Source organism: Talpa europaea, assembly GCF_964194135.1.
Source record: "Talpa europaea genome assembly, chromosome: 11".
NCBI classification, from domain to species: domain Eukaryota; kingdom Metazoa; phylum Chordata; class Mammalia; order Eulipotyphla; family Talpidae; genus Talpa; species Talpa europaea.
In genome coordinates, this window is record NC_140078.1 from 22,673,334 (window position 1) to 22,700,509 (window position 27,176).

Consider the following 27,176-nt stretch of genomic DNA (forward strand, 5'->3'; position numbering starts at 1 on the left):
GACCAAGATGAAAATGCATACATTGTGCAAAAATGAAACATGATGTAAAAAATATATAAAATAAAATAAAAAATAACACATCAAGGATAAAAAAAAAGCTTACTGCACAACAATGCTAATCAAGACCGTGTAGTATTGGGATAAATTAATGGACTATAATTGAGAATTTAGGAATAAAACTAGGTGTCTGTGGTCAGCTTGATTTTCAGATTTAGTACCCAGACTAGGGAATAGCTTCAACAAAGGGCCCTGGGACAAGTGGATATCTAAATTCAAAAGGATGGAGTTGGTTCCTTACCTCATACCATATACAAAAATTCAAAAATTTTTGTGGCACAGAAGTTAAAGTCTCAGCACTGTCAATCTATCGCCAGACTGTGGCATGAGTTTGATCCCTGGCCGGGGAGCTGACCCACAAGACGCAGCAGACCTCTCCTGTCTTGCCCGCTGCTCCCATCAGCAGTATGTTTCAGTAGATCTGCCTGTTCTGCTCCCCACTCTCTCTCTGGTGAATCCTCTCACACACACCACCCCCCTACTTCTGGCCTACACCACAGTTCTTGTATGCATAAATAAATAAAATAAGTCTTTTTAAAAAAAATCCAAAAATGAATCAAATGTAAGAACTAAAACTTAAAATTTTTAGAAAACATAGGTATAAATTTTCATGACATTGGCTGTCACAATTGTTGTTAGATATGAGCAACACAAAAGAAAACAATCATCAAAGTGAAAAACTTTTGTGTTTCAAAGTACCAAGAAAGTAAAAAAACAACCCTTAGAATTGAATATTTGCAAATCAATTATCTGTTAAAGGACTTGCATCTAGAATAAATAAAGAACTCTTACAACTCAATTATAAAGATAATTAAGTTAATTCAAAAATGGGCAAAGGATGTGAATAGACATTTCTCCAAAGAAGATATACAAATGGCCAATAAGCACATGAAACGATGCTTGAGTCATTATTTATCAGGGAAATGCAAATCAAAACCATAATGAGATACCACTTTACACCCACTAAAATGTCTAGAACCAAAAAGTCAGATGATGAGTGTTGGCAGGGATGTGTAGAAATCATAACACTTATAAACTGCTGGTGGAAATGTAAAATGATACAGCCACTTTGGAAAATAGTCTGACACCTTGTTAAGAGGTTAAACATAGAGATACCATATGCCCCAGCAATTCCACTGCTAGGTATACATGTGCCTAAAAGAAACGCAAAATATGCCCACACAGAAACTTGTACATAAGCATTCATAGTAGCATTATTCACAGTGACCAAAAGAAGGAAGTAATCCAAATGTCCGTAGGTGTACGAATGGATAGAAAAATTGTGGCAAATCCATACAATAATGGACTTTTATTCAGCCACAGAACAGAATCAAGTTCTGATGCATATTACAACATAGATGGAACCTGAAAGAAGTCAGTCACAAAAGATCACATATTATTTATACCATTTACTTGAAATATACAGAATAGGCAAATCCATGAAGGCAGAGAGTAGATCAGGGATTGCTGAAGGCCCAAGTAGGATGGGGAAGGTAGAGGATGATAGCTAAAGGGTGGGGGAGTTCTTGTCAGAGTGAAGAAAGTATTCTGTAATTGACGGTGGTGATGCTTGCACACATCTGTGAATATACTAAAATCCATTGATTTGTACATTTTAAAGGGGTGAGTTGTATGGTATGTAAATTAAATCTTGATAAAGCTGCTTTAAAGGAAGAAAAAGGAATAAATCATCCATAATTCCACCACCCTGACCCTGAAATAAATTTTGTTTGGATTTTGATCTTTTTCTAGCCTTTTTATTGCCTGTTTTTCACAGTTAAGGCAATGCTTCATATAGAATTTTGAATACTGTCTTTTGTGTTTATCATTTTGAGCGTAAGACTATGTTCATTCTAGTACATACTCTCCTAGTTGTTAACAACTGTGTAATATTCCACTTAGATATGCCACAATGTAATAATTTTCTCATTGGTGGATATTTACGTTGTTTTATTTTTATTTCCTTTTCCTCATTATCAGTACTTCAGTAAATAGATATACTTTAAGGCTAGAATGTACCTGTGGAATACTTTATATGAAACCCCTTTTGTTCACAGAGAAAAGAAGATCTCCCGGAGCAGTGCCCTGAAAGTGCTTGACCATGCCATGATTGGACCTGAGGGCACAGACAATTGCCATAAATTTGTTGACATTCTTGGCTTACGAACCATCTTTCCCCTCTTTATGAAATCTCCCAGGAAGATCAAGAAAGTGGGAACCACAGAGAAGGAACATGAAGGTAAGGTTTGCTGGAGGAGTCAGTCTAGTTTAGGTGCATTAGAAATACGGAAAATGAGAACTCCTTTGAAAAACTGACTTGCACTTGAGGAGTGGGCTCTTCAGAAGAAGAGTGCTGCGTTTTTCTCGTCTATCTTATTTGCTAGGTGTGGAAAACATCACAGATACTCCAGATCGCTGCTTGTCTTTGTCACATGCATTCTCTGCTTACTTGAATGCTGGCAGTTCCTTTTCTTTCCTGCCTGTTAATAAGTCTGTGCATGAGGGTTTTGTTTTCTTTGCTATAATTTGTAGTGAGGTGTCTCTCTGATGGAAGACCCTTTTGAAAAGAGTAATGAGGCGGCAACACATGTCACTTCCAGAGTGGTGCTTTCATGTACTTCTGTATTAAAGTATGATTCAGCCAACATCAGGAATTGCCGAAATAAACTATTTACAGCCCAGGTTCCCCTTTTTATGTTTCTCCTCCCTGATGGTGCACACTCCCAGCAAAATGCTGCCATGAATTGCGATGCTGTAACCAGAGTAGTTACTGCTGGGCCGGTTTCTTCCTGCTATTGTCTAGTGGCCTGCTGCATCCCTCCCCCCAATAAATAGCTGCAGTGCAATCTGGAAGGCCAGGGATTTATGAGCATTGACAGTTCTGCTGGAGGCTAGCAGACACTTGCACCGGGAAATTTACATGGTGGGATGGTTATTTGAAAGTGCGGGGAGGGCCACAAGGTGGGTACGGAGGTGGTGTATCAGAGGAGAGAACCTGAGCTGACTGGCTAATTTGGTTGTTGTGTCAGAAGTTAACATTTCTTTGTGCGTGGGTGACTTTTTTCCATCAATGGTGGTAGAATGGATGTAGGTCTATGTGGGATCTTTTGTATTCCTTACCCTCCTAGTAAAAGTTTGAGCATTTATCTCTTCTCAAATTCACTTGGCTTAGTCTTTTCCAACTTGTAGTGGCTACAGGGACAATGATATGACCTGTCTCTGGTGGTCATCTCCAGTAATGTCATCTCTTATCAAATCAGTTCTCCATAGATAACAGGAAGTTGTACAGGGGAGGAACTTGCAGTGCAAAGAATTGTGGGCTAGAGACCTGAGAATAAGTAGAGAGATCAGGTCACCTCAGAGCACCTCATTGACCAGATACCCGTAGTAAGCATTGTTAAGGCCCACATCTTTTTTCTTTCCTCTTTGGAAATTAAGCAAAATGACGGGAGGGGAAATGGGTAGTTTTAGAGATGTAGGAAGTACAATTTTAGGGACAGTCCCCATTCGTTGAAAATGTGGCACTGCTGCATTATGCGCTGTTTTATTTAGACCTCACAACCTATGACGTAAATGGTAGTATCCTTGTTTTTTCAGATAAGTAAGTCTGCTGAGAAAGGAACCAAACTGTGATTCTACAACAAACTAGCTGTGTGGCTTTATACCCTTTGCTTAACTTCTCTAGACTGTGTGCTCCTTTCTTCCTATAAAAGAAGAAAACTAGACTAGTGAAACTAGACTAGCTCTTATTCTGTACCTTAAGATTCCGAGGCACAGACCCTTGTTGCCACGGTTTTGTTCTCTCATCCTGGAAACTCCTTAAGACTGATCTGCTGGGTTCTATTGAGAGACTTGATGCTGCATCTTGAGCATGCCTGAAGAAAGTGAAGGAAAACAGCCCTTAGCAGGCTCTTGTTCTGTGTGCTTGGTACTGAGAAGTGACAGATTCAGTGAGCTGCTGTTTTCCTTCAGAAAAAACGTGCCTGGTGGCATGCTGGTAACAGTACATTTGCTCTAGAGTACTTGCATTAGGAATTTGATAACATTATATTAGTAAGGGCAATGGCTTGATAAGACAGCCCCTGGAAGGCATGTTTGGACTGTAATGGCTGGTGAGAATGAGCTCTGCATCCTGAATATAGCAATATGCAGAGAGAAATGAACCCCAAGAAGAAAATACTACCCCAGACCATTCCCAATGCCTGTTAGCTGCTGCTGGTACTTCTGGCAAGTTGGCCTTCACATCGTAAATGGCATGGTAGGGTGAGAATGGAGGTGAAGCCGGGGCACATTATGCAAGGCTTTCTTCTTCTGTCTTGTCCTCTGTGTCGCCCTCTGTATCTGGCCCTTGAGCTGCAAGTGGACCAGTTTTGTGTGCTTAGCTAGAGCACAGTAGCCTCAAAACATCAGGAATATTAGCACATGTGCCCACTCATTCCTGCCACCAAGCTTGTACCACGCTCTTTCCTCTATGTGTAGCAATTTTCTTTCACTGCCTTTCAGTCATCCTTTAGGTCCTTAGTTTGGCTTTCATTTTCTTTGGGGAACATATCATGAATCCCTAGACTAGAACAGAGCCTCCTATTAAATGCACTCTTGGTCCAAACACTTTGCCTTTATAGCTCTTAAAAAAATCAGTGACATTGTCACCTCGGGGTTCTTGGGCCTAGTGCTTGGCATATGATGGAGGCAAAGTAAATGGGCTACCACTTCCCTAAAATACTACTCAGTCATACACCTAGGACTTTCACCCAACTTGTTTGGAAGCAAAAGCAAGAGGGTTGCTAGTGATAACTTCTACTTTGTCTCATGGGCATGGAGATTATGGAAATCCCCTACCCACTTCGATCCACATCCTTAAAAGCCAAGTTGTGGATGGAACTACCTTATAGGTGAGGCCACCATATGATAAACTTCTTATGGTAATCCAGCAACTCCAAATTAAGGACTATGGAGCAGAAATCCGCATGCCAGTCCAGAAGCCCTGAAGGGTTTCCCCACACTCTTCCCTTTCTTTCTTGTCAAACCTGGACACTTGTCACATATCAGGATTTGCCTCTTTAGGTTCATCCTGTCACCCCTCAGGGCCTTCCTACAGTAACAGTGTGGCCTGGTGTGATACAGGTGGGTACACTGCACATCAGCTATATGATTTGGGACAAATTCCTAAACTCTCTGAGCCTCTGTTGCCAGACCTATAAAATAGTGAGGCTAGATCTACGTATAGGGTGGTTGTAAGGGTCAGATGAGATGACATATATTATATGCTTAGCATAGACCCCTTATGAAGCATAAGTTCTCTTCTCTACCAAACCTCTCTCCAGTTCTGTCTTGGTCACACACATACACCCATCCTTCTAAGAAATCATGGGGAGATCAGACTGTTCAACTTTGACTAGGGGAGGGATTTATTGGGATTTATTGATTGGCCTGAGGTCTAGCTGCTTCGTGATTGCAGCCTGAGAATGGACAAATACACTCTTCACGGTAATGTCCAGAGTCATACTATGCTAAATAGTCAGGTAGGGTAGCATAAAAACAGCTGTGTTCCCACAGTCAATAAAAGGGGTTGAAAGAGAAGAACTTCTAGATTAAGGTGACTGCAGAGAGGAGGGAAGAAGCAAAAAAAAAAAAAAAACCACCCATATAACCTAGAATTGCTGGTAATTTTGTTCCTCCTTTGTGAGTTGGGATGGATAAGGAAAAGAATTATTGTAATTGAAATCCATTCAGGTTTGCATAATAAAACCTTCAGAAATAGATCAGGGGAGGCACTTAGCTTGGGGGATGGGTTGGAAAGAAATAATTTGCCCTTGGGTACAGTAGTATGATTGGCTGCTTCCTTGGTTTTTATAAAGAATAGCACAGTATATATTGTCTCCTTGGCATTAACTGCTTCAGAATAGGAGGAAAGAAAGAAAAGAGCTGGGATCCAGAAATGGCATTTGACCTTTATTTCTTGTCTCTTTTTAAAATTCTTATTAAAATGGGTCGAATTTTCCTTGTATTGCTTCATTAGGTGGGTGAGTTATTGAGTTTATAGCAGTTCTCGTTAATCGCACTGTTTTAACATGGTTCCCCGGGAGGCTATTAAGGGGTAAGCTACCAAGCAGTGTGTAGGTGTGTACTGTATATGCCAGGTGTAATGCACACATTTTACCTTATCAACAGTGACAGTTGATAGCAGGGCAGTGCTTTCAAGGATACTTTTCTGTCACTTGCAAAGTACTGGCAGTGATTCTGGTTGACTCCACATGTCAGGAAACATGTCTGAGCTTGTTGGACTCCTACCAGTGAGCAAGTGAAGACCGAGTTCCCACCACCTTCCAGGGTTAAAAGAGGAAAATGATAAAACCTTTCCTATAATCAGAAAAGACAAGAGATTAGCCAATTTAGGTAAAAAAGAAACCTTTTAAAGGTCTCCAGTTTGAACTGTGGTAATGATCTGGCATTGTTTGGAGCCAACTTTTATCGGGGCTCTGCTATGTTCATGTTTCAGCAAGGACCTAGTATCTGACAGTTCCCAGGAGTAAGGGAACAAAGTAGAACACCAGATCCTTTTGCTGTCTCTCAAGTGTTCATTTTCACATGGATTTGGGGGTATCTTCCCTCTAGTTATTTTTTTCCACTCTAATACTCTTCTTGGATGATCTTTCCTGTCCACAAATTTAATCCCCAATTCTTTGCCTTGATTCTTTGTCTTTCAAGATCTAGTTGGTGCAGCTAATTAAACAGCAGACAACTCCACCAGATACACAGTTCATTCAAAACCACATTCATTCATTCTTTGCTCAAGTCTCTTCTACTTTCTCTATCCACTCCACCAAGACAGAAGTCTATGCACCAGATTTAACAGTATAACATTAACATTCCCCTCATGTAAATGGTCATAATCTGTGATTCTACCTTATAAAAATATCTTGAATCAGTTTAAGGAAGGGGGAAAATAGATAACAGGGCAGTGGGGGGAAAGTCAATTCCATAGATATTTACCAAAAAACCTTAACAGCAAATACAAAGACATTTCAAACAAGTGCTTCATTATTAAAGGGAGCAAGAGAACAGGAATGTTTAGAGAGGAACACCTTTCCAGTGGAAGGGAGATGATGACGCAGACCAAAAGAAAGGGGACTAGAATTTCAGCCTTGTAAATCCTGCAATTTCTCGTGTCATTCCGGAGAGGGGAAATTGTAAGACTCAAGGAGATCATGACTTCAAGTCGTGCAGTGAATAAGTAACTAAACTAGGACTCACACCCTCAGCTTCTGATCACAAATCTCACACTCATTGCATAAAGTCATACCAGTGCTACTTACTCTTCTGGGTCCAAACTAGGTTGCTTTTCTCTCGATTGCTGGTGAAATCAAAAATTCTTGATCAGAAGACCTTGATTCTGATCTTGGTTCTTTGACCCAGGGCAGGTCATCATGGTGGTGATGACTATTATCCTTTCAAATTGTGTAAGTTTTTAGGAGCAAATGGCAAAATAATTTTGTGGAAATTATTCAAAGGATTCTTAGCCAATTTATGGTTCTTCTGTAACTCTGCTTAACATCTGTCTCATAGAAGTATTCCACAGACATTTGCCTATTCATCTATAAGAATAGAATTAATACCTACTTTCTTAAGTTGTTGTAAGAATTATTATTGTTATTTGTGGCTTATACAAGTCCAACATAGTCTACAGTGGGGTGTTGATAAATGTTAGTTTATTATGGATTACTGTTTTAACCCTGATCCCAGACATCTCACACTATACTAAATGTTATATGAGAGGTGTGCAAGCCAAGACTTCTAGGGATTCTGGAAAGACTTAAGAAAAGAGATGGCATTTGAGTGTTCCTTGAAAAAGAAATTGTATTTTATTCTTACACCAATGAAAGTACTGTCAGATGGGACAACAGCTGCTGAGGCATATAGCTAGTTATTGGAGAAGAAATGACTAAGTATATGGGATTTGGATTAAGACAAGACTTGTGTTGGTGTCTTGTTCCTGTCATTTATTATCTGTGTTCCTTTGAGAAAGTTGCCTAACCTCTCTGAGCATATTGTCTCTATCAAACTAGGTTTATATTAGAATCTAGCTCATAAGGGTGCTATGTGAGGATTACATGAAATACTAGAGATCAAGTGTTTAGTGCAGTGCCCGCTTGGTTAATGTTAGTACCTGGAATGAGGATGGGCTTTCCATTTGTGTTTCTCTTCCTTTTACTCTTGGTAATTTTAGATGTACATACTTAAAGAAATGCTTTCCCTCTCTGCATCTGCTACTTGTAGAGATGGGACTGTGAACATGGCAATTGTAAGATAAAAACCCTCCTCAGAGATGATATACCATGGAATCCCAGATCCCTGTTTCTTTTCCATATCACCTGTAAACAGAATTTGTGTATCTCCAAGCACACACCCCCAACCCAACCCCCCCACCCCCACCCCACCAACTACAAACACACACTTTTGTATTCCCTAAACTTGAAAGTCACAAAGGGTTGGTTATAGTGGTCAGAGCAATAAGCAAGTAGAGAGTGACCAGTATTTAATTTTAAGAATGGTATTACGTCATGTTCTAATGGGCATTTTATGTTAAACAAGGATAGAAATGTCTTGCTGTTGTTTTTTTGTTACTACTTGAAAACCTTATAATTGAACAGTTTCTGGATCAATTCCTTTTTTCTCCCTCCAGCTGCTTGTCTTATTCCTGACCTCAGAGGACAAAATGTAAGGATGCTGAAATAAGCAATGTGTTTGGACTTGGGGTTTCTCTCATCAGGCCTAAGGGGATCATTCTGAATGTTTCACATCTGGTTTGCTAACTGGTTCCAGTCATATTAGGCCTTTACCTACAGGTCTTTCCTGCGCAGAACACAGCATAGTTGTTTGCCAAGGAGGAAGACAGCGAAGCAGAGAGGATATATTTGCCATCCTAGAAAGAAACTATTCTTCTCTTTTGCAGAACGGAGGAGGAAAACAGCCTAATAGCCAGCTCACATTTATTGGCTGTTGATACTAGTAGATTCAAGGCTTTACAGATATACATAGTGTGAATTAAGCATTTCTTTTTTTTTTTACAGTGAATCTCAGAGAATTTGTTAATGACCAAAATACGGTTTAGCAAGTGAGTAATGAAAGCAAAATTTAAACCTGGGTCTGCTTATAAAGATTCTGCCAACACCAAGGTGATTCTAGCAGTCTTTTGGTTGGTATTCAGAGGCAGCAGAGAATTGCGGAAGGAGGATTGTCTTTAAATACTGACAGACCTGCCTTCAACCCCTATACTAGGTGATACCCCATACTAGGTGATACCTTGGGCCAGTTATTCTCTCTATAACTTGAATTCCTTTACAGTAAACAAGCCTGATAAAACCTTTCCCAAACAGTTGTGTGAAGAATAATGATTGTCCTATGTAGTCTGTAATGTGATGACTTTCAATAAATGCTTATATGGTTACTGTCTATCAACCTCCTTTCAAAAATAATCACCCCTACCTCTCCCAGCTTTCATTTTTACATTTAGGATGCAAACTCCTTGGCTTTTGTAGGAGGGAGCCCAGTTGCACATCAAGACTGTGCATGTGGTCATGCTAGGTCCTAACAAGCTATCAGAGAGATGAGACAACCACTGTTTATTGTGATGGCCTATTCCCCTGGCCCTCTGTTACAACCCGGGTTGCGCTAACCCAGTTAAAATTCATCATTCTAGAGTGAATTCTATTCCTGTTTGCTGCTTTTGTAGAAGGTCTGTTTCTACAGATAACATTCCTAAAGGTAGGTCAGCGAGGCTTCACTCATTCTTTTATTAAACTAACCACTAGCCATTGCTTGGTGTTTGTGCCAGCCTTGGTGCTGTAGATGGAAGATGAACAAGTTCACAGTCCAGCTAGGGAGACAGAAACCTGTGTTTATAATACCAGATAACAATGAAAGGTGAGTAAGCTCAGAGCCCAGCTAGGACTGTAGTCACAGAAACCTACATTTCTGTTACAAAGTCAAAGGGTAGGCGAGAATGTGAAGCACCGTGGAAGCACAGAGGTGGGGCCCTAATCTACCCTCGGTGGTGAGAGAACAGGTGGAGATTAGAAATGGCTCTACCTTAGAAATATGGCTCTTAGGGCCTCCCTTGGGCTGCGAAGCTGCCCGCAGCCTCTGCAGCACCAGTTTGATCCCCGGCCACCGGGGCAAGGGTCCCACATGGCACGCAGACCTCTCCTGCCGAGCCTGCTGCTCCCCTCAGCAGTGTGTTTCATCAGTCTGCCTGTTCTGTTCCCCGCTTTGGCTCTGGTGAGTTCTCTCACCCTCCCACGCTTCTGACTGTTCCCAGTGCTTGTATAAATAAATAAATGAAATCTAAAAAAATTTTAAAAAAAGAAAGAAAGAAATGTGGCTCTTGAACCAAGCTGTGTGAGTTCGCCCTGTAAAGGAATGTCAGGTGAAAAAAGCAACATGTATAGAACAAAAGTTGGGAAGCATAGATTGACTTGAGCCTTAACCTAGGTGCTCATCAGAATCATCTGGAATTTTGTTTAAAATGTAGTCTTTTGAGACACGTTCTCAGAATTTCCGATTTCGCCCAGTGTCAGTGGATCTGTATTTTTCTATTAATCTCTCTTCCCGGGAATGCCCTCTGTGGCCAGCATTATACCAGTCCTTGGTGAGTAGAGCTTCCAGATTAGATAGTTGAGCCAGAAGCCAGAGCCTAAAGGATCTGCAGAACTGTTTTAAGAACTGAGCTAATGTTGTACAAGCTCAGCACAGAATCTGGCAAGCATTTATTAAATGTTAATAATTATTGCTGCTTTTATAGTTATCTTACTATGTTATACAAAAAGGGACAGACTCCCCCCAATATTTACAGGGCATAGTATTAATTTTAGTTATTTTGACTGTTTTACCTAATTTAGCATAAATTCAATTTTGTCGAATCTGCTGGAAAGGGTAAAGGAGAAACATTTATCACTCCTGTTTTCCTTTTATGTTTTTCATTTTTCCAGATAGGAACTTTGTTCTTTAGTGGCAGTATTAGCTGCATTCTTATTTTGGTTATAGAATTTTCCACTGGTACATTTATTATTTTGTCAGTATGACTCTGTTAGTTTTCATTTATAATCTTGATTAAATTTTATAGAAATTGTTTAGTATGCATCATGTCTCCTTTATAGAAGTAAAGCAAATACCGGGGATGTAGAAGTAACAGAGAAGTAGCCAAACCTTTTAGGTTACTTCTCCAGCCTATTTAGTGAGGTAAAAAAAGAGGAAACAACTGTGGTCCCCAGTTTATTAACATTCAGCATGATCTTTAGTGCACTGTGTACTTCCTAATGTTACCATTGGGGACTGTTCTTGTTCTGACGACTCTGACAGGCCTTTGCATTCATTATCTCATTTCACCTAATCGTCACAATAACTCTGAGCCAGGTACTATTTTACAGGTGAGAACACTGAGGCAGAGAGAAGTTGTCGCTTTTCAAAGATCACTACAGATAGTACATGGCCTTATTAGGATTTTCACCTAGCATATGCAATGCTCTTTTAATCATAAGTCAAGGTTACTTACCTATCATGAACCTAATTTTAACTACTTAGTCTTTTCCTATGCCATTTCTCTTCTCTCTTATGGCCATGCTTCATAAACAATCTCCATCCTCAATCTCAAACATTTTGCCCTTCCATATTGGTTTACTTTGTAGCTTCCAATTTAGGACACATTTACCCACAGACAGCCTCCTACCTCTTCGTGGCCTCTCATACTGAGGCTCAGCACAGCTTTAACCTTCAGTTTCTGTTTCTAAACATTCCTGTCTGGTTACCTTGCAATTGCCTGCCTTTAGTTAAACACTTCACTCAGCCCTTTGGCCTATTTTTTTCTCTATTTGAAGCTCTATTGAGAATGAGACATAAATCTGCAGTTTTCAACTTTCTCTGATCAGTATCAGTTGAAGAATTTTGACAAAATATACCTACCTAGTCTCACCTCCAGAAATCCAAGGACTGGGACACTGAACATCGAAATGTTTGAAAAGCTCCATATCCTGTTGCCTAGTGTTGAAAACCACTAGCCAGAATGCTTAGAATACCTGCCTTTGGAAGCATCGTCTTTACTTTCTTTCTGTGTCAGGAGAAGATTTTTGATTTGGTGGATCTTCGGGGGAGGCTTGCTAAAAATAGCTTTGTTGCTTTTTCAAAACATGAATTAAGTAAACTAATGTAGAAAATTCAAGCATCGTGGAAAAGGATGGAAGGAAAGTAAAAATCACCCCTACTCTCACCACCCACAGTTAATTGCTGAAAACATCTTGGAATGCCATTCATTCAAACATCTGTGTTAGGGGTAGGAGCTAAGTATGTCTATATATAATTTTCTGTAAGTGAAATGGTATATGTTTTGGCGGTCTAATATTGAGGTATGCACAGAGGCATTGAAGTGAAAGAATTCGCCAGAGACAGAGTGTAGAACAAGAGAGGTGATTTATTGAAATCTCCTGCCAGAGAGCAGGGTGTACAGGAAGAAGGATTTGAGATTCTCTTTTTGAGATTCTCTTTTCACTGGTTTTCTTACTGGGGGCATCAGTTTTGTATCCTGGGATATCTGATTGCCACTGCCTTTGAACACAGAATGTGTCCAGGCCCCTGGAGCTGGGCTGGTTTTCTGGTCTTGGTGGTAGGTCTTAGGGCCCAGTTCCCATGGCAACCTTATCGATTCCCTTATCTATTTAAGTCTCAAAAATTTGCCTGCTGGGCAAGAAGTGGGGTCTTAATTTTTAACCTTATTAAATGATATCTGCACATATATGCTATTTTATAACCTACTATTTTTACTCACTTTATCTGAGGCATATTTGTCAGGCAAGGTTGAATCTTTTAATACAATTAGGCAGTTGAACTATTTTTAGAAGGCAGGGTAGATTTCAGGTTAAATGATTACATTGTGGAGGCGATGGCAGTTTGGAAAGGTGAGCTGTGCTTAGATGATGATGTTGGCTCTTCCAAGTATTATGAATGTGCTGGGACTTAAGGGCAGAAGAAAATGAGGTGTTGACTGAAGGCTAATGTATCTGAGTTCATTTGGTTATATTATAAAGGGAAGTGAAGATGCCTTTCAGAATTTTTTTTTTAATATACGAATATTTGAATGTGTTAGACTTGTTGGCATGTAACAGTAGATATAATGTGAAAGAGAATGAAAGAGAATAAAATGAAAATAAATGTGTATACATTTCACTGCTAATAATGAATACAATTATATGTGTGAGATGTTTGTTAGTGTCCACCTTCCTGGACTCTTGTGATATTGGATGTGATTTTTATATGCAGTAGCCTGCAGGTTGCTGGGGAAATGCTCTGTGTGTTTAATCATGTTGCAATCTTGTTTGTTTGTTGCTATTGTTGGGTTTTTTTTTATGGTAAGAAAATGTCTTTGGCTTGCTTTTATAGTCAGATTGATTTTGCTTGTGGGTGTCCAGATGCTGATGAGCTGTAATTAGCATAAGAAGGAGCTTGGAAAGATGTTGAACATTCTTTTCTACTAGCCAAACAAAAGATCCCCAAGCAGAAATTATTCTCAGGTATCACGTTCAAGAAAAGCAGCACTTTTCTCTTCTAGATATGGGTTTATTAAAGAATGTGTATGTGGGACTCGGAGAGTCACTACGGGGAATGGGGCTGGGGAACCTTGCTGTGAACTGTCATGGGGGTGGTTTTCTGCAGCTGAGCACCTCTCCTTGTTGGAGTAGTTACTTTAATCCCTTAAGTAGCCTAGTAGGAAGGAGCCCCTGACTGGGTTCAGAAGAGTTGGATTTGTGTTTCTGCCTTGACTCTGCTCAGGATTTGTGACTCAGCATGTCATGTGCCCGCTCTGAACTTAAGTTTCCCACCCTTTACAATGGAGACAATAGTTCACAGGATGTGAGAATTGAGTGAGATAATTTATAGGCAAAGTGCTTTGTGTACCATAAAATTATACATATAGGCAATGTGGTTGTAGTGTATAGTACATTGCATATTTTTCCCTGTCTCTTCTTCCTTGTCTCTGGTTCCAAAGTAGAAAGAAAATAATAGCTAATTTGTTCCCTATTTGCTGTAGGGTTACCATAAAATAAATTAAGCGTATCATTTTGATAATCACTAAAAAATATGCCTACAACTTTCTTAAAATGTATTGATTACTAATAAGTCATGTCTCTGTTAAGTATGCCTGCTGGCTGAGAAACTTGTAGAATAACAATATTTGCTAGCCTTGTTAACAGGCTGATTTTCCTGAAGATGTGTCAGCCAGTCAGAGGCTACTGCTGACAATGATGGTGGCAATGGTTTCTCACATTTATTGAGTATTTGCTGTGTTCTACTATATACATGATGTCATTATCCCTAACGGCAGCATTAGCCTGTTTTATTACTGATGATACAGCCCCAAAGAAGTTAAGTACTTTCTTAAATTGTGCATACAATTTAAATGAGCGTCTGCTAGAACCTATGTCTTGAAATTGTGCTTCAGTCTCTCAAAGAGATACCCCCAAAACCAAAAGTTAAGTGATTTTTAATCATGAAGGCATTAATTTATTAACTTTAGTTATTTCTAGTAATAAAATAGGAAAACTTATATGACTGGCATCACAAGACAAGAAAGCTCTGAGTTTTCTGTGTTTGGTAATGTGGGATTGAAAGGATCAGTGGTAAAGAGAAGGAGAGCCAGGCCAAGTTTCTCACAGGCAGGAACTTTATTGCGCCCCCAGGTGAGGTTCCCTGACCCCCACTGGGGTCGTAGAAGTCACATCCATTGTAGAGGGAGATGTCCTTTTATAGGATGAGGAAAGGTAGGGCGGGAAACTGGGTATGTGGAACTGAAGTTGTTTTTTTCTCTTTTTTTTTGGTGATTTCTGGTTGATCGCTATCTGGTCCTGTTTGTGTCAGGTGGAGGCCTCTGTCTGGTTCCAGGAGCTAAGGCAAAGGTGGAATTCCCTCTGCGGTTTTAAGGCCCTTCCTTGTGCCCGTGGCCTGGGACTCTCACCGGGCCCTGTGCACTGACCTTATAGGGATGTGAAAATTTTTTATTACTAAGTTTTTTGACATAATGAACATTGTTATAACAAACCTTTTCCTAATTAATTTGTATGCGTTTTTTAAGCTGTGAGCTTGGCGTGGCTTTTACAAGCACTGTAGTGGGAAAAGCACAGCCTCTCAGAACATAGTCTGGGTTCAAATCCCTGTTAATTCTAGTTGTGAAACCTAAAGCACAATAATTAGCTTCATTGATCCCAGATTCCTCATCTACAACAGTACTTCTCAATGTTTTTCTTGCAGATGAATCACTTGGGGGATCTTATGAAATGCAGATTCTGTTCAGTGGGTTTGGGGTGAGGCCTGAAATTGTGTTATTTCCATCCAGTGTGCACAGGTGATGGTGCTGCTGGTCTCCTGAACACATTTGGTGTAGCCGGGATCTGGAAATCAGACTATTTGTGTCTACCTCACAGATTTGTTGTGGCATATCGCAGGGGCTTAACAAATCTAAGCCCTCTTCCCCTCTCTTTCTAACATACCTGGGGGGTCGTCTTTACTTAAGAAGTGGACCTGAAAATATGTATTCCTGGCATGTCTTATCTCCATCCTGAGTCCCAAGCTACAGAAGGCATTGCACAAGTAATGAGCTCAGAATTCGGCTTTAAAATGACAGATGCCCACACCTGAACTTGAGGAGATGTGGTTCATCTTTAGGAATTCATTGACAACTAGGAGTCATTTATAAAGTCTCTGTGAAAACCTTTGTAAACTGACCTCTAGAAACCTTACCAGACCTCCTCTTTGAGATTATTCACTCTCCATTCAGTTCTTTGGCCAGTATTTGTCAAACAGTATTTGCCTAGTGGTGCCAAGCAAAGTGTTAGATCCTGGGGGACACACACGAACCACCCCAGGCCCTACCCTTTAGATGCTTACCTTTCAGTGGGGGTATAATACATAAATAATGATTAAAATATATTATAATATATCAAGGATTCTAAAGGAGGTAGATACAGTTTGCAGTTGGAAGAAATAAAGGAAGAAGTGATAGGTGCACTGGAAATCTTCCCTGAGCGTTAGAAGATTGAAAGTGAGTAGGAATGTTCCAAGACTTTAGACAGGGGTAGTAGCATATGCAAAGGCACAGAGAATGTGATGGGATTGTAGGAAAGGCTTCCTGTGTTGTATCTTAAGGTTTAGTCTAAGCTCGATGAGCCAGACTACTGGGTGTCTTTGTCAAGGCGAGGAGGGCTGACCAGCAGGATAGAGGACCTGTACCAGGACAGCCTTCTCCTAAACTGGCCTACGCAGGCAGACACACTTAACCACAGTATCATCACTCATGTATGTCTAAAATCTTCAAAAATTGAGAAAGTCAGGGAGGAGCCCCTGTCTACATATCGATGTCTTTCCTGTAAATCTACAAAATTCATTTTATTTTTCAAGAACTTTTTTATAGATTCTTCTCTGTTAATCTCAGTTTTGGTATCCTTAAATCAGACTTCTTTTGTTACTAACTTTGGAGTTCATTTGATGATAATTAGTCATAGTTATAAAAACTCTTTAAATTTTATCTTCCTGTAATTCCTATTGTCCCTATTATCCTTTCTTAGATGACTGAAACATCCTTCGTCTCTAACAGATTTCACTGTTGAATTCTTGCCTCTCTCCAGTCCATCAGGTTGCTTCTCCCTAAGACCCAGATAACTCAGATGCACTCCCTGAGGCATCTCTTAAAATTTGGTCATGTTTGGAGCCTCCCTGATGGCGCTTGTGGTTGAGCACAGCACTGTGAAGCTGTCCGCAGCCTCTGCAGTGCCAGTTTGATCCCCGCCGGCCTCGGAGCAACCCACATGGCAAGCAGACCTCTCCTGTCTCGCCCGCTGCTCCCTCAGTAGTATATTTCGTCAGTCTGCCTGTTCTGTTCCCCACTCTGTCTCTGGTGAATCCTCTCACCCTCCCATGCATCTGGCGTGTACCCCAGCTATTGTATAGATAAATAAAATAAATCTTTAAAAAAAAAATTTGGCCATGTGAAAGTCTTAACCCTTGAAAGTCTTCTTAATAAAGGTCTAGGGTGAAGCCGAGACTTCTTAGCATGATCTAGAAGACCTGCCCACTTGGCCTTCTTCTGCCGTTCTCCCCCACCTCTCACCCCAACCCCCCCCCCAACCCCCGTCAACAGCTAAGCTATTGTAGTTCCTCCATGTCTTGACACTTGACACTTCCCTTGACTGGGTTACTCCTTTGTTCCCTTTCTTTTAGACTGATTATTTATTCCTGGAGTCTCCCCCAAGCTGGAGATGAAAATCTCTTTTCTGGTCCCTGTTCCAGTATGCCCCTCTATACCACACATCATTTCTGAGAGCTATCAAGGTGATGTCACAGGCTTAACTTGGAGCAGGAAGAATGCCTGTGAACTGATGGGGCTGCCTCACTGAGCAGAGAAGAGCACCTGGCCAGGGGCTGTCTCACTGAGCAGGGAAGAACACTTAAGGGGCGTTTCGGGATGCCACTACCAACATGCTGCTGCTGCTTTGAATCCTTGCCCAGCATCTGCCAAGGCTGCTCATCATTCTCCTTTACTAAACATTTATGATTAATTCTTTCCTTGGCAAATGCTTCTTGGTTCCATAGTGGTAGACAAGTAGGATTTGTTTCACAAAAATTACTTTGCAGTCAGTTTTTGCCAGAAACCATCTGTTTTACGTAAAACAAAGGGACATTGGTATTTCCGTTTATAGCTTTGTTCAAAAGGACTCTGTTTATTTCTCACAACTTTGCTAAGTAGTACCCTGAAAATTTGGATGCTAGTAACTTTAGGTTACCATTGGAATGGAATTTTTGGGGTAGTGGGAAGAAAACTGGCCTTGGGTGTCAGATCAGTCTCTGGCTCTTACCAGCTCTGAGAACTTGGGTGAGACATATAACCTCTCTGGGCCTTATTCTCATCCGTAAAATGGGGAGAATAATCCACTCCAAAGATAACATGCATAGTAAGTGAGAAAGAGTGTGAAGTTCCTAGCACTGCAGCCTGGTTAGGATTTTCAAAAAGGAAAACAATAATAAATGGGATTTTTTTTTTTTCCTCTTAAGAAAGACCCCTTGGGAAAGGCGTATAGATTTCTCAGACCCTTAGTTCTTTATTTGTACAACTGATAAATTGTTGCACTGGGTGTACAGGAAGATTAACTTGTAAGAAAATGATGATGACAGTTGTTGACTATATTCTGTTAGTAAAACAGCATGGGAATGTTACCATATGCTTTTTAGAGTTAACCAGGTTCTTTTATATCTTTCCTATTACAAGTTTGATCCCTGTTAGAATATGATCCTGAAGCATATTCACAGAGATGACTGCATGTTTTTTCCAGTAGATTTTGTATGTGCAAGATTATAGAATGATTAGTTGTTCGCCTTAAACTAGAAATGAAAGAACTATGTTAGTACAGCACTGAAATTCCTCTGTCCTTTCACTCTGCCACGTTACTGACTGATGGAAGCAGGGTTAAGAAGTCAGACTTCAAGAAAATAAACATAAGGCTGCCCTGGATTTATAAGCAGGTTTCTCTGGTTTCTGTGGAAATCAGCGGAAACCCTGGAGTCTGGAGGAAGTGTGTGGAGCTCAACAGTTGGTGAGGCTGCAGCAGCTTCAAGGAGGACTTTGCTGCTAAATGTGGGAAGAAAAGGAGGAGGAGACCACAGTGTTTGAAGAGTGCTAAAAGCAGGACTGGTGAATAAAATGAAAGTAGTGAAGAACTGGGTTTAGATCATTCCCTGAAGGCCTTAGAAATGGGTTTTTCTACTTTTTTTTTTTTTTTAACTGGATTTCTGGTCTAAAGCAGGCATCCAAGGATGGAGTTCAGAGGAGTGTGAAAACACCTCTCTTGCTTTGGGTCTGTGCTGACTAGCTCTTCTGAGCCATGATGGGTTGATACTTGGAAAGTGGCAAATTGGAGTAGTAATGGAATCACTGAAAAGAGGAAGAGTGTGAGAGAATTCTGGCACTTGTGCTAAACCTTTGGTATATCCAAATCCAGGTAATGCTGTGTCACATTATTGACAGGGTCCTGCTATACTTTCCCAACCTTTCAGGGCTATTCGAGAATATAGTAAGCTAATGATGAATGGACACTTTTTAAAAATAATGAAATTATAGTGGAAACATTCAGGAGCATTGTCTCATTTCAGTGTCTTTTTTTCTTTTCTTTAAAGATTTATTTATTTATTTATTTATACAAGCACTGGGTACAGTCAGAAGCGCGGGAGGGTGAGAGAATTCACCAGAGCGGAGAGCGGAGAACAGAACAGGCAGAGGGACGCGGCAGAAGAGGTCTGCACGCCATGTGGGACCCTCGCTGGTGGCCGGGGATCGAACCGGCGCTGCAGAGGTTACGGGAAGCTTCACAGCCCAGGGCTCAACCGCTGCGCCACCAGGGGAGGCCCCTCATTTCAGTATCTTAAGATTTGTGTGTTTTTGCTTGGGATGTGGGTAGGGAGAGAAGTGGTAACTGTATATTGTATTTTTAAAACCTCCAAGAGCTTCTGGGTCACCGAGTCAATTTAATTTTGATTAAATACCCCTAAAAGTGTATATAAGAGGGTAACTATCACCAGCCACTACTGAAGTTTAGCTGTTTTCATCAAAGGAAATCACTGCAGGACACAGTCTGGTGAGTCAGAATCCCTGTATTACGTTGTCTCATATGTTTCTGCAGAATACTATTGTGTGTGGTTGCCACTAACACAGTGTTGTGGCTGAACCAAAAATGAGTATGTGGAGATAAAACAGAAGAGCTGGAACATCAGCATTTATTTCTACCATGACAAGGATGGGGTTAAGTTAAAAAAAAAAAAAAAAACCCTGCATCAGTCCTTCTGCTCAGGTTCTCCGGATAAAATAGAAAAATGTTCTGAGGAGACCTTTTGAGACAGCGTGGATGAAAGAAGGGTATGTGCCTCATCACCAGCAGTTACTCCTGGTTCTAGCACTTCCTCTTCTGGGATGTGTGGCAGAGTCTCTCTTTGGAGTTCCTAGAAAACAGTTTTACTGGATTAGTGTATCAGTGAGGAATTGCAGTGGGTTGCTAGGTACAGAAACTGGAAACAACAGTGGTTTAAACAAAATGAAACACATGCGACTCTCTCAAGTCAAACAAGCCTAGATGTCAGCAGGGCTGGACTGGCAGCTTCACAGTGTCATCAGGAGCCTAGGTTCCTTCTGTCATTCTATTCTGCCATCCTTATCACGGAGCAAAAGATGTTTGTTTGCTTGTTATGTGCCCCAGGCACCTATAAAAGTGCCTGGCTTCTATTTTCAAGATTGCCTCCTAGTCTCAGATAGCTACTAAAGTTCCAGTTATGATGCCTGTATTCCAATGCCTGGAATCAGGAAAACAAAAGGTGGGGAGTTGGGAGGGCATAGCAGACACGTACATGTACCCCAGGCCTAGAAGTCCTGTATACCATTTCATCTTAAACCCCTGACTTGAAGTTAGTTACATATTCATACCTAGCTATAAGGGAAATTGTTATGTGTTTGTTTTTTAAAGCTGGGCATGTTACCAAATTCTATTCTAGGAAATAGAAATAAGAAGGGAAATTGGAAAGGCAGTGGGCAATCTCAGGCAGTAAGGATGTTGTCAGTCAGTGTAGAACATCTCTCTTAGCCCAGAAAGAAACCCACGCAAATATGGTCAGTTATTCTATGACAAAGAAGCCAAAGACCATACAATGAAAAAAGAAAACCTCTTCAGCAGATAGTGCTGGGAAACTTGGATACCCACATGCAAAAAAAAGAAAGAAAGAAATTAGATCATTATTTAGTTCCATATACAAAATTAACTCAAAATGGATCAAAGACTTAGATATAAGACCTGAAGCCATATGTAGAAGAAAACACAGGTGCCTGATCCTCTGCTGCACATAAACCTCAGAAATGTATTTGAGGGTTTGTCTCCAAAGGCAAAGGGGCAAAAGCAAAAAATACTTAAATGTCATCACATTAAACTTAAATGCCTTTGTACAGTGAAAGAAACTGCAATTAAAACAAAAACACAACCTACAGAGTGGGAGTAGATACTTGCACATCCCACATTCAACAGGGGGTTAATTTCTAATATGAAGAACTTATACAGCTCAACAACAAAAAAAAACTAACAACCCAATCAAAATCTGGGCAAAAGACCTAAACAACTTGCAGACAACTTCTCCAAAGAGAAGGCATGTGAAAAAATGCTTAACTTTACTTAAAAAGGAATGCAAATCAAAACCACAATGAGGGCCCTCCCCGGTGGTGCAGCAGTTGAGCGCTGGGTTGCGAAGCTCCCCGCGGCCTCTGCAGCGCCGGTTCAATCCCCGGCTGCTCCCCAGCCACCGGAGGAGGGTCCCACATGGCACGCAGACCTCTCCTGCCGCCCGCTGCTCCCCTTGGCAGTGTACTTCGGTCCTTCTGCCTGCTCTGCTCCCCGCTCTGGCTCTGGTGAATTCTCTCACCTCCCGCGCTTCTGACTGTACCCAGTGCATGTATGAACAAGCAAACAAACAAATAAATAAATAAATAAAATACATGCCTTTAAAAAAAAAAAAACCACAATGAGGTTATCACCTCACCCTGTATGAGAATGCCCTATGTCAAAATATTCCAGTGAGGGTGGGAGGAGAAACATTCCTCCTACTGATAGTGGGAATATAAATTGGAGCAACCTCAATGGAAAACAGTATGGAGATTTCTTTAAAAACTAAAAATGGAAATACCATGTAATCCAGCAATACCACACCTAGATGTTTATCCAGAGAATATGAAAACACTACTATGGAAAGATTTATGCACCCCTTTGTTTATAGCAACATTATTCACAATAGTCAAGACATGGAATCAACCTAAATGCCCATTTACAAATGACTGGATAAAGAAATTGTGCTATATATACTCAATGGACTACTACTCAGCTATTTAAAAAAGATGACATAATGACTTTGGGGACAATATGGGCGGATTGTGAGGTAATTATGCCCTAGCAAAATAAGTCAGAAAGTGAAAGACATTTACCAGGTGTTTTCTCCCATTTGTAGAATATAAATAACCCAAGAAAACAAACTGGCAAAATAATCCTTACATTCTGTGAAAACTATGCTGGCTACCAGCTGGGAAGGGGGTAAGGGAGGAAGATCAAGAAGAGCTAAGAGGGTGTGTATTGGCACTGGAGCTTTGGTGGAGGGCAAGTAAAACTTGCACTGTTGAGGTGTCAAGTTATACTCCAAAATGTATATATTTTTGTAAATGAATGGCAAATGAATAAAATTTTGATGGGGTGAAAAAGAATCTCTATGGGCAGAGTTTGTCCAGGCCTTCTCAGAGTTCCTGAAGTTACTGGTGCCCAGCTCACTCTTGGTGGTGCTGCCCAGAACCAGCATCATTCCCCAGCGCACACTGTGGCTTCTGCTTCTGGAGCAACAGGTTGATTTCACCAATAAAGCACATTGTGGGAGTCATAGAAAATTGCAGGTCAGAGTTATTTTCCACTGGAGATGGTAGTATATACACGTAGTGGGTACTTAAAATCTAATGGATTTTTCCTTCAACCCATCTGAGATATGGACCTTCCCTGATATGTGAACACTTGACCTTGGGAACTTAAGGCATTCGGCTCAAGTCCCGAGAAGGCATGTTGGATGGCATGTCTTTCTGTTCTTTTTACTCTGAGCCTTTGGAGAATAGTTGTATAGCAGAAAGAAGCATTTCTTGAGCATACATATCCCTTTCTGGCTCCAAACACATTTTCCCTACAGATTCAAGGCTGTAAATTAGTTAAGCTAGCACTTACACACTTTAAAAAAAAATTGCCTAGTGCTGCTAGAGTGCTCTGAGATGAGGAAGAGAAATCCCATGGGAACTGTGGAGATAAGTCAACCAAAACAGCACCTGTTAAGCTCAGTAGGTGCTTAAAACAGTGTTTGTATGATTGCATCACAACTGAAAAATGAGAATACTGAATTAATTAATTTTGACTATTTTTGAGATTAAATGGATTTCAGTGGACTTATTTCCATGGGAAATGCATTCAAAATTTCAAACAACAGGGCCTCCCTGGTGGCCCAAGGGGTTAAGCACAGCATTATGAAGCTATCCACAGCCACTGAAGCACAAGTTCAATCCCTGGCCAGGGAGCTACCCACATGGCGCAGCAGACCTCTCCTGACTCACCCACTGCTTCCCCTCAACAGTGTATTTCAGTCAGTCTGCCTGTTCTGCTCCCCACTCTGTCTCTGGTGAATCCTCTCCCTGCACCTCTGGCCTGTACCCCAGTTCTTGTATGCATAAATAATCTTTTAAAAAAATTTCAAACAACAGACATTAAAAACTGCTCTTTCTTTCCACTTTTTAAAATTTTTTTCTTTTTTCTTTTTTTCTTTAACATTAATTTTTTTTACATCATTGTTCATTTTTAAACAAAATTTGCTCCCCCCCATCCCCTCAGGTAAGTAGTCCCCATAGAGTTTACTTCACCAGTGTACCCGTGCACCATCACCTTATTCCCCTGTGCCCCTCCCTCCCTCCCTCTGATCCCTCTCCCTCCTTCTCCCCTGCAGTATGTCTCTTGATTTATAATTGTCTGTAAAAACTGCTTTTTGGAAAATAAACCTTTAGGAATCTCATGATTTATATTTCAAGTTCATGTCTTCTGCCTTTTCTCTTGCTGTCTTCCTCCTAATGTTTTCTTAAGAAAATTTTCAAATATACAGAAAAGATGAAAGAACTGTACAGCAAATGCTTATTTATCCACTACCTAGATTCTAGTTATATAGATTTGCTTTGTCACATATCTGTCCATCTCTCCCTCATCCATCCATTTTATTTTTTGATGCAGGAGTTAAGCTGCAGACATCAATACATTTCACCCTTAAACCCTCAGCATGAATATCATTAATGTAGAGTTCCAATTTAGGGGTGGGGGTGAAGTACACCGATCTTGAATGCACCATTTGATGAATTTGGACTAATGCATACCCTGTCAAGGTACAGAACATTACAACCACCCCAGAAAGTTCCCTCGTGTCCTTTTCTAGTCAGATCCCTTCCCACCCAACAATGGCTTTTGCTCAGCATACTGCTTTTCAGATTCTTACACGCTGTTGTGTGCATCAGTAGTCTGTCCCTTTTTATTGCTGACTAGCATGCAGTTGTGTGGATATATTTTTCCCTTCCTGTTGGCACTGTTTCAACTTTTGGGGCCATTGTGAATAGAATGTCTTTCTATACTCACATTGTTTTCATTATCTCTTGAGTAGATACCTAGGTCTTTTGGTAGTTGTTCACATCTTTTTTTGATAACTAAAATCTTAAAATTGAATTAAAAGGGGAACTTATAAATCCTCCAGGCCATTTTCCAGCTTTTACAAACAAGGATGTTGAGGCTCTGAAAGTAGGTGGAAAAGAGGTCTATTCAGAGTACACAAGAAATGTTTCTCCAAGTTTGAACTAGAAACCCACTCTACATTGGTGTTCCTTAGGTCACACTTCTTTGCTTCCCATGAGAAGGGAGCAGGGAAACTGGGCTTCTTTCTGAAAGATCATTAACTATTTCCCTTTTTGCTTTGGGAGAATTAACTTTTAGATATACCCTTGTTGCATGTGCTTTTGTAATAATCTGGCTCTGACCTTGCATTTCCTCCAGTATGTATTCCTGTAAATATTCCAGAGTGTTTCTGAAACAGAAATTTGATCGTGCTGTCATCTACTCTAAATATTCTATAGAATAAAGTCCAGATTCTTTAGTTGAGTGTGCAAGGTTCTTGGTTACTCTTTGGCCTTACCTTGTCCCATCGCCCAACCCTACAGCCTACCCAGTATTGTGCGCCATCATATCTCCATGCCTTTAAACCTGTTGTGTTTTATCGGGAATTTTGTTCCCCCTTTGTCTTTCTGATAAATTCCTCCTTACTCTTCAGAATTTGGCTCATCCTAGACTCAACAAAAACAAAGAAAATAATCCAGTCAAAAAATGGGCAGAAGAGGGCTTCCCCGGTGGCGCAGCGGTTGAGTGCTGGGTTGCAAAGCTGCCTGCAGCCTCTGCAGTGCTGGTTCGATCCCCGGCTGCTCCCCGGCCACCGGAGGAGGGTCCCACGTGGCGCACAGACCTCTCCTGCCACCCGCTGCTCCCCTCAGCAGTGTACTTCGGTCCTTCTGCCTGCTCTGCTCCCCGCTCTGGCTCTGGTGAATTCTCTCACTGTCCCCCGCTACTGACTGTACCCAGTGCTTGTATAAATAAATAATTTTAAAAAAATGGGCAGAAGGCTAAAAAGAAAATTCTCTGAAGAGGAAATGCAAATGGCCAACAGGCATATGAAAAAATGTTCAACATCACTTGTAATCAGGGAAATGCAAATCAAAACTACAGTGAGATACCATCTTACACCAGTGAGAATGGCACATATTAAAAAAACTAGCAACAACAAATGTTGGCGAGGGTGTGGAGAAAAAGGAACTCTCCTGCACTGCTGGTGGGAGTGCAAACTGGTCCAACCACTATGGAGAGCTATGTGGAGATTTCTTGACCTACTAAAGATAGAGCTTCCATATGATCCAGCAATTCCACTCCTAGGTATTTATCCAAAGGACACAGAAATATCAATTCCAAAGGGCACCTGCACCCCTATGTTTATAGCAGCACTGTTTACAATAGCTAAGCTTTGGAAGCAACCCAAATGCCCAAAAATAGATGACTGGATCAAGAAGATGTGGTACATATACACCATGGACTGTTACTCAGCATTCAAAAAAGATAAATTCATGCAATTTGCAGCAACATGGATGGAGCTGGAAGGGATCATGCTCAGTGAAATAAGCCAGAAAGAAAAAGAAAAATACTGGATGGTCTCACTCATAGCAGGAATCTAGAAAACGTAAATAAGGGACCAGGAAAAAGAATAACTATAAGAAAGAAAATACCAAAATCAACAAACAGCTATGAACAAGAGACACTCTATGGGAGTTGGGGGGCAGAGAAAGGAGGGCTTGGGGTCAAAATAAGGGGATTGTAATTGTATGGGGAATATAAAAATAAAATTTAAAGATTTATTTAAAAAAAGTATCAGATATAATAATAAAAAAAAATGAGTTTGTTTCGGGGAGTGAATGCCATCACCCCTGTCCTCCATCCCTTACATTGCTTTGGATGTCATTCCCTGACACACTAGCACACTGCCTGACACAAGGAATGAAAAATTAAATGGCATTCAATAAATAAATCTTAAAAAAAAGAAAAGAAAAAAAGAATTTGGCTCATCCTGACACTCAAGGAGTCACTTACTCCTTTTCCAAACATGCGTACTTCTTACAACTTTTTTTTTAATTTTTATATTCCTCATTTTTTAATTCCACAATTTTTATATTCCACAATTTTATATTCCTCAATTTTTATATTTCACAACACAATTGCCCCCCCCCTTATTTTGTCCCCAATCTCTCCTTTCCCTGCCACCCTCCCCCCCCATAGTTTGTCTCTGGTTCATAGTTGTTTGTTGATTTTGATTTTTTCTTTCTTATTCTTTTTCCTGGTCCCTTATTTACGTTTTCTAGATTCCTGCTATGAGTGAGACCATCCAGTATTTTTCTTTCTGGCTTATTTCACTGAGCATGATCCCTTCCAGCTCCATCCATGGTGCTGCAAATTGCATGAATTTATCTTTTTTGATTGCTGAGTAATATTCCATGGTGTATATGTACCACATCTTCTTGACCCAGTCATCTATTTTTGGGCATTTAGGTTGTTTCCAAAGCTTAGCTATTGTAAACAGTGCTGCTATAAACATTGGGGTGCAGGTGCCCTTTGGAATTAATGTTCCTGTGTCTTTTGGGTAAATACCTAGGAGTGGAATTGCTGGATCATATGGAAGCTCTATCTTTAGTAGGTTGAGGAATCTCCACATGGCTTTTCATATTGGTTGGACCAGTTTGCACTCCCACCAGTAGTGCAGGAAAGTTCCTTTTTCTCCACACCCTCGCCAACATTTGTTGTTGCTAGTTTTTTTTATATGTGCCATTCTCACTGGTGTAAGATGGTATCTCACTGTAGTTTTGATTTGCATTTCCCTGATTACAAGTGATGTTGAACATTTTTTCA

General features: G+C 40.6%; 1 protein-coding gene across 1 annotated transcript in view; it reads left to right on the forward strand.

The window, feature by feature from the left end:
• The window catches only part of CTNNBL1 (catenin beta like 1), a gene marked incomplete at both ends in the record, with an annotated part of 156,565 nt that overhangs the window by 93,029 nt on the left and 36,360 nt on the right, over positions 1-27,176 (forward strand). Inside the window, one exon of the mRNA XM_084246932.1 lies at positions 2,115-2,296. Within this exon, the coding sequence (XP_084103058.1) occupies positions 2,115-2,296 (182 nt within the window). The remainder of the gene's footprint in view (positions 1-2,114; positions 2,297-27,176) is intronic.